Source organism: Protomyctophum bolini (assembly GCF_963924005.1).
Source record: "Protomyctophum bolini genome assembly, chromosome: 9".
Lineage (NCBI taxonomy): Eukaryota > Metazoa > Chordata > Actinopteri > Myctophiformes > Myctophidae > Protomyctophum > Protomyctophum bolini.
The window spans coordinates 2,081,490-2,089,428 of NC_137870.1; the positions used below are offsets into that span (position 1 = coordinate 2,081,490).

At 37.4% G+C, this 7,939-nt stretch overlaps 2 protein-coding genes across 3 annotated transcripts in view; both read right to left on the minus strand.

The window, feature by feature from the left end:
* Window positions 1–446: 446 nt before the first annotated feature.
* Window positions 447–3,640, minus strand: LOC308321113 (uncharacterized protein). The gene is made up of 6 exons (XM_080771911.1): window positions 3,433–3,640; window positions 2,350–2,481; window positions 2,203–2,217; window positions 1,921–2,067; window positions 1,092–1,225; window positions 447–777 (listed from the first exon to the last, which is right to left on the minus strand). The coding sequence occupies exons 2-6, from the start codon at window positions 2,417–2,419 to the stop codon at window positions 556–558; spliced, it is 588 nt and encodes a 195-aa protein (XP_080628037.1). The 5' UTR covers window positions 2,420–2,481; window positions 3,433–3,640; the 3' UTR covers window positions 447–555.
* A 3,602-nt stretch (window positions 3,641–7,242) lies between these two features.
* col4a4 (collagen, type IV, alpha 4) overlaps window positions 7,243–7,939 on the minus strand; it is a 79,789-nt gene continuing 79,092 nt past the window's right edge. For both annotated transcript variants that reach the window (XM_080772416.1, XM_080772415.1), the window contains one exon: window positions 7,243–7,939. This exon is cut by the window's right edge and continues 581 nt beyond it. The gene's annotated coding sequence lies outside the window, so the exon portion shown is untranslated.

Genomic DNA, 7,939 nt, shown 5'->3' on the forward strand with positions numbered 1-7,939 from the left:
ACACTGTTTCTTTTAATATTCTTTATTCACAGAATAAATCTCTATGGTAACTACTAACTATGGGAGTCATGGATAAACATATCCACTATCCAGGATTACTGGCTTCAACTTTGAAGGTAAATGTGATAATGTGAAGTGCTCTCATCCAGTGCTAATGAAAAATAAAAAATAAAATCCTATATTTTGGCTATTAAAAAAAAAAGGCCTGACCTGAAGGACGCTGCTGAACTTCCTCGACATTCCCTGGAACGACGCCGTGCTCCGCCACGAGGAGCTTATCGGGAAAGCGGGAGGAGTCCTTCAATTTAGGCCTGACCTCAAAATAAAAAATAAATCTCCAGTTTTCTGAAATAATATTTTTCAAAAATAGCAGACCTACAAGCTCATAGTACGCCACGAGTGGCACGCTACGAGCTTGTAGGTCTGCTATTTTTCAATAGTTAAATTATAACATAATGTTTTAAAACACCAAAAGGGGTTCCCGCCCAAAATGGGTTAATTGGGGTGGGCTGGATAGTACGGACATGGATGAGTCGCTGCCGTTTGGTTAATGCGTTAGATGCATTTACTTGTTGTTAAGTCGGAACAGTCATCTACTTCATCGTTCATCAGTGCAGCCAGTTTGAGCAGAGAACGGTCATTAGGATCAGGTTCAAATCCCAGCGAGTGTTTTTTACAGAGAGATGGCACAAACTTGAAGGTGTCAGTGGATCCACATGTCTTCAAGAAGAACAAAGCCTTGTCTCCATTGTCCTCAAACGAGCGCGGAAGACTGTCCTATACAGAATCAAATGAAAAGGAGGAAGAATATAGATGATAAATGTGAGGATGTCATTTCATGTACAGTAGGTTACTACAGATTTTCAGAATAACCAAAACAGGTTTACAGTGGTAAAAACTGTATTTTAGCTGGGGACCCCCTGGAACACCCTCAAAGTCCCCCGGGGGTCCCCACTTTGAGAACCACTGCTTTATAAATACAAATGTATTCATTGTTCTTTTTCCTCCCAATCCCCCCCAATCCCCCAGTGTTCATCAGTCTTTCAGCCTACTGTGTGCAGTCAGTGCTGCATGTGGCCATGAACACTCACCTTGGTGTCCACGTGAACTTTCCCGTTTTTATCGCAGCACACAAGTTTGTATTTGCCATTTTTGACGACATATAGGATTACTGTAGGATTACTGTCACAAGGTCTTCTGAAGGTCTGGATTTTGAATTTGCAGTCTAAATAATAAATGAAAGGGGAACAAAGAACAAACTATTTCTGTGACACCATAGATTTGTATCTCAGCAATTTACAGTATTGCAAACAACCCATAAGAAAATAAATAATTTTTTTGAGCACTTGAGAAGTAATTAAAGACAATGTTGCTCGTCTGCCATTTTATTTCTGTGTAGAAAACATCATCAATCTATTAATTCGTATTATTAAACATATTATTGTATCCTAGTGCCAAACCATCTCATGAAGAAAACAATATGTATATAACCGGTGTTACATGTTGGCATTTTTATAGAATAAAATTGGTTTTAACTTTAATAATCCTCTCCTCCACATTTTTGAGTGTTTATTTTTATTTTTAAAGCAAACAGTAACAATATGTATAGTCTGCATGTATTGGACATATCTACGCAGCATGTTTGTTTGGTTATACTGGTCTGTATTTGCATTATTCTGTTACCACTTTGCTAGCTATAATTTCGATATATGGTGTATCTTACGATTACGTTTATGTATTCTGTGTATATACTCTTTGGTAGTAAACGTGTGCTGTGGTCTTTGTGCACCTGCTCAAAACCCACAAGTGTGTGAGCGTGTGTTCAATGTATAAATGAGATTGACAGGCAACTGTGTGGTCAATATCAGCCCACAGCAGCATGAGTATGACTGTAGCACTGTCCGGGAGCTGGAATCTTACCAGATGAAGGCAGCTCCTGTTTTTCTATCGGTTTGAAGCATAACTCTCCATGCTTAACAAGCAGAAAGTAGCTGTTCTTGTTCTTGATATATCTTTCCTTTAGTGAATCCTTTTTAGGTGACAGTGTATACTTGTCACATGTTATCCCTGCAGATACAGACAATTATAAATCATACAGTACTGCAACATCACACGGCCACAAATACTATGCTGTTATGACTGAGGTAGAGCATCTACTACTGTATATAAATCAGTGAATCACATAATGAAAAATATAATTACCATCATCGTCGACCACTGTTCACGGGACGATGCAGTGGAGTTGCAAAGCAAATGAATGTCATTAGTTTCCCCAGGAAGCATAATTTGCCTTAATTGGGTAAAATATTGAATGATGATTCTGTCAAAGTGGTAATCAGACAACATTACCTTGAAAATATAAAATGTCTCCATGTGTATCCTCATATCTCACATCGGAGGCACTGTCACAACATGCCATCGCTGCTGTAGGTCCACTTTGACCTCGCTGAGATGCACCAGCTCTCTCGTGACTGTATTTATCTTTTATTATGAACAGATTAAAAAGGGAAAGATTTACATTTTTACTGAAAATAATAATATTTAAAGATCAACTACCATATTTCACATTTTATAACGTAACCTATTGTTTGTGTTTGCAAGAAATAGCAGTATGCACAGCTTACAGGTATATATTTGTGGTTTCCTCCTGTAACCGGAACAGGTTTTGCACAGTGGTGTGTATACGATATGCCATAAATTACTACTGCATTACTACTACTATACTTCTCGCTGTTATTTTCATTTCTTCATGTCATATGAAAGCAGGAAATCATAGCTTCAAATATAGAGATATTGGTTGTCCAGTGGTGTTCAGTGTGGAACCTGTTTTTATTTAGACACATCCCTGACTTTTAAAACAAGTTTGCCATGTGGTGATGCTGGGTAGTTTTTTTTCTGGCTAGGTTTTTATAATAACCAGTAGGCAGCGGCTACTGTATGTCTTTGTTTTCTTTTCTTTGGCTTCTATTTGTGTGTTGTTCTCTGATTTTAGTATTATAAACATACTAAATACTATGTAAATATATATACATGCTATGTATGTATGGATCAACTCACTGCCATTCATGTCAGCACTCAGCTGACATATTAAAGATGTGTCCCTGCACATGGACATTGTAGTGTGTGTGTGTGTGTGTGTGTGTGTGTGTGTGTGTGTGTGCGCGCGCGCGCGTGCGTGTGTGTGTATGGCGCATCACATCACACTACAATGTGTACACTAGGCGTTCTTTTTTGAGGGAGAGGCAGAGGCAGCAAAGTTCCGTGTCGTCTACCCTGATTAATTTAACTTGCATTTTGTACTGAATTAAATAGTAATACTACTATTCGTAGACGTGCAAGGACCGTCCTACGTTAGTGCGTTACATTAGGCTACTATAGTCCTACACTGTATGCGTGCTAAAACTAGATTAAATAAAATACAGGTATTCTTACCTCCGAGTCTCCGACTGAGTCCGACAGCCACTGTCTGTCTATGACTATGACGTTTAAATGATATTGTCTTTGCAGCTGCTGCCCCGACGGTCACAAATAACTGAATTCGTGACTACTAAACTAACGGATCTTGCAAGCGTGATCGTCGACTGACTCATGCAGGTTGCAACACTCTAAGGTTGCAACACACTTTTGGGATATGAGTAATGACTCGAGTAATATGCTCACCGCCGGGCCGGAACTCCGCCATCATATCCTACATCAGCATTCCCTTGTTATCACCGCTAGAGGTCGCAGCGGTAGCGCTGGCGTGGAAATGCCACTATGCAGAACAGCACAGCACAACAACGCAAACAGGGTTGAATAGAGGAAGTGAGAACCCACTATGTAGACTACAGTCTCTACATAGTGGGTTCTCACTTGTATTTCCGCAATTTCAATTTCATTGTAGACAATGAAATTGAAATTGCTACTTTCACTGTGTAGACACATACTTTTTACTAATTTTGTACTGCTTCATACCTCCAATTTAAGGTCTGTCTGTCTGTCTTGGGTATCAGTGTGTGGGGCCACTTTCTTGTCTTCGTCGACTAAAACTAAGACGAAAAATGTTTGTCGACTATCTTATTTCACTGACGAAAACTAAATGAAAACTAAGCTATGATGACTAAAACTAAGGTGAAATATACTGACAATTTCATCAACAAAAATAAAAAGTAGACTAAAATGTTAGGAAAGGGCAAGAGATCCAGTGTAAGTCATTTAACACTTGGTTGCATGTGTGTGTGTGTGTGTGTGTGTGTGTGTGTGTGTGTGTGTGTGTGTGTGTGTGCGTGTGTGTGTGTGCGTGTGTGCAATGAGGAAGAGTTATTTCCATTTTTATTTTAATGTTCAGTCCAGTATGATGCTGTTGTTAGTGACAACTAAAATACAATTCAAGTTGAGTTTGACCATGGTCGCCATGGGTTACTGATGTTTACAATGGGATGTTTGGGAGTGGGGTTCAAGCATTCACCATTTCCCATGAAATGAAAATAAAAAAAGAATCATAGCACCACAATAACACCTAGCTAAATAAATACTCTGCTTCTGACATTTACAGTACAAATATGAAGCAAATCATGTCGTACAACAGTGAAAACGTATTTACATAACACTTATAGAAATAAGCTCAGATAAAAAGTAGTAGAAAGTCAATAAAAAAACAAGTCACTATTAGAGTCTACAGCAGTATCAGTATAGTAGACTAAACACGTTAGTATAAAGTTAAAGACAAGTTTACAAGTAGAAGATATGACATATTTTTAGAGAATAAACAAACAGTTCAAAATAAAACAGAGCATGTATATAGTCTACTGTCAGAATGGATGATGTGTCTAATGTCGTTCTACTGTTTGAAATGTTCTTGTGTATATATAGTCGGAAGTTATGTCTAAATATATAATCTGCTGTATATGGTGTGTCTAATGTATATTCTACTGTCTGAATGGATATTGTGCATCAGTAGTTCCGTGCTAATGGTTTAATGTCTTTCTGTGACTTGGTTGAAACTCATACTTGGAAATGGTTAGCTATGTGAGTTATAATAAGCTTGATTTGAGGTGTATTATGTAAAAAAAAGAAAAATAATACAATTAAATATGGTTTAGTTTCTTTAGACAGAAACCAAATAAAATCTGCTTTGATATCTTTAGCTTCTTCTATAATTATTCTACGTGTATTTCTTATTAAACATGTAAGCACTGTCAACATACAAACAAATGGATATCTTGGTCCCAACACAGTAGAGCTAGAAACAGTTCCAGTGTTTGCTAATTTAGTTTGGCACATCTGACAACGTCTACAAAGGTATAGGACTAGAAATGTCCTATTTGCTGGCGATATAAAACATTTATTAATTTTTAATGTCTATTAAATAGCCATGGTATAAGCAGAATGATGTATGTCATTACAAATAGTGAACCAAACAGAGGTTTAGAACAACGTGTAGCAGAGTTTGCAAATCATCGCTGTATTCCATTCCACACATCCACAATGACAAAGTTATCAGGTCAACAATGCAGACACACAGTCACAGATATCCATATCACAATAATACAGTCACAGATATCCATATCACAATAATACAGTCACAGATATCATATCACAATAATACAGTCACAGATATCATATCACAATAATATTTAGCTAGAGCTGGCAGCACCGTATCACAGTGTGATGTAATGAATTAGAGCTGATAGCATTATATCACAATGTGATGCAGTAGTGGAAAGTAACTAAGTACTTTTACTTAAGTACAATTTTGAGCTTTTTGTACTTTACTTGAGTATTTCCAATTTGCAATACTTTTACTTATACTCCACTACATTTCAGAGCCGAATTTCTTTACTTTTACTCCACTACAATTATTTGAAAACTTTAGTTACTAGTTTTAATTTTGATTAAAACTCGCAACGCAACGCATTGTAGATCATTGTAGATTCAATAGATTTTGTACACATTTTGAACTAAAGTACATTTTCAATTCCGTACTTTTACTTAAAGTAACGAAGTAGTTCTAAATTGCAGTATTGGTACTTTTACTTAAGTACAACAACTGAGTACTTTTCCCAGCGCCGATGTGACGTAATGATCTAGAGCTGGTTCCTAGTTCAACATGCTGATGCAATCCAATCCAACTTCATTTATAGAGCACATTATAAAACAACAGAGTTGACCAAAGTGCTGCACAGTATTAGGCATAATAACAATAAAAGCTGAATTATCTCTAGAGCTCGGTGGAACCCACTCGGAAACACTGTTACAGCTTTAGAAGTATATTCATGATGAGCAATGTTGGGGAGGGGTGGGGGGGGGTTACTGTAGTGTAATGTATACATTTTAGCACTAAGTAAGTAATAATATAACTCATTACTAAAAAAAAATTGCTTTCCGTGTTACCGACTAAAGTGGAGCTATCGATGTTTTATGAATCCATCCATGTTTCACATGACCGCGACCTTGGCTGACAAAATCACCCCAACTTTGTCAATATAGCTATACGTACGTGTTTATAGAGGGTACGCGCGTGACATCATCATCATCATACCCCAAAGGTATGCGCGGGAACACCTACTGAGTGGCAAAAAACTACTTTCTGCCCTTGACAGCCCATACTGTACATCCTGTACCAGAAATGTCCGATCTGATATGACTGAATAAAGTTAAACTCACTTTACCACTCACTTTGCCATTCAATGTATGCATGGCAAACTCTCTATTGGTGAAGCACTGAGAAGGCTGAAGCCTAATTAACCCTCTATTGGTGAAGCACTGAGAAGGCTGAAGCCTAATTAACCCTCTATTGGTGAAGCACTGAGAAGGCTGAAGCCTAATTAACCCTCTATTGGTGAAGCACTGAGAAGGCTGAAGCCTAATTAACCCTCTATTGGTGAAGCACTGAGAAGGCTGAAGCCTAATTAACCCTCTATTGGTGAAGCACTGAGAAGGCTGAAGCCTAATTAACCCTCTATTGGTGAAGCACTGAGAAGGCTGAAGCCTAATTATCCAAGAACACTTTAATTTGCATTCTTGAAAATCACATTATGATCATGGAGTCCTCATTCCGTGGAACTTTCTTTAAAAAGTATGGAAAAAAGTTTGTTATTTTTGTCTCCTCGTATCAATATAGGCTACATTAAAAAAAAGAGGCATATTAAAGGTCTATTATATTTAAGCCTACAAGTACAAGCATTTATTTATTTTTCAGTAATATCAAACATTGATCCTTTTGTCTGCCTGTCCATCTCTGCTGTTTCCAACGCATTTCATTTGATTAGAAAATATCTTGGCTACACAATTTTGGTAAAGGTAATTAAAAATGTATCTAAACGTCTTCACAAACAGTGGTATTGTAAAGCAACACTTTTAAATGAAGTTAATTAGCATTATATTTCATTTCCACCATGACTATTCGTGGGGAATTGTTTCTTTCTTTCAGCTCGTCTTCCTTTTCCATTCCAACCATTTGTTCCGTTTGATTTTCCTCCAATGGTGTCACGAATTGAATAAATCTAAGCTCTGTCTTGACTCTTGCCATGTTTTCCTGTCTTTTCAATGAAGAAAAGTAGTAGTCTCTTCATTTATTATTGTCATATGATGCCTGTCAAATCGCATGTGATATGTGTAATATGGTCATCTACAATACATGCGGCATGTACTGTATATACAATGCTATCATTCTACCATAAATGTTTCATTAACTGCACTATCTACTTCTGTACAACAATATTCTAGTGGAACAGAAGATTTCAACGTTCAAATATATATTTGTATCCGTATGATGATCCCAGGCAGACTGTAATTTGAAAGACAAAACTGGTTTTGTTTGTCTCTGTAGGAGAGACAGACAAGACAAGACAAGACAAGACAAGACAAGACAGACAGACAGACAGACAGACAGACAGACAGACAGACAGACAGACAGACAGACAGACAGACAGACAGACAGACAGACAGACAGACAGAC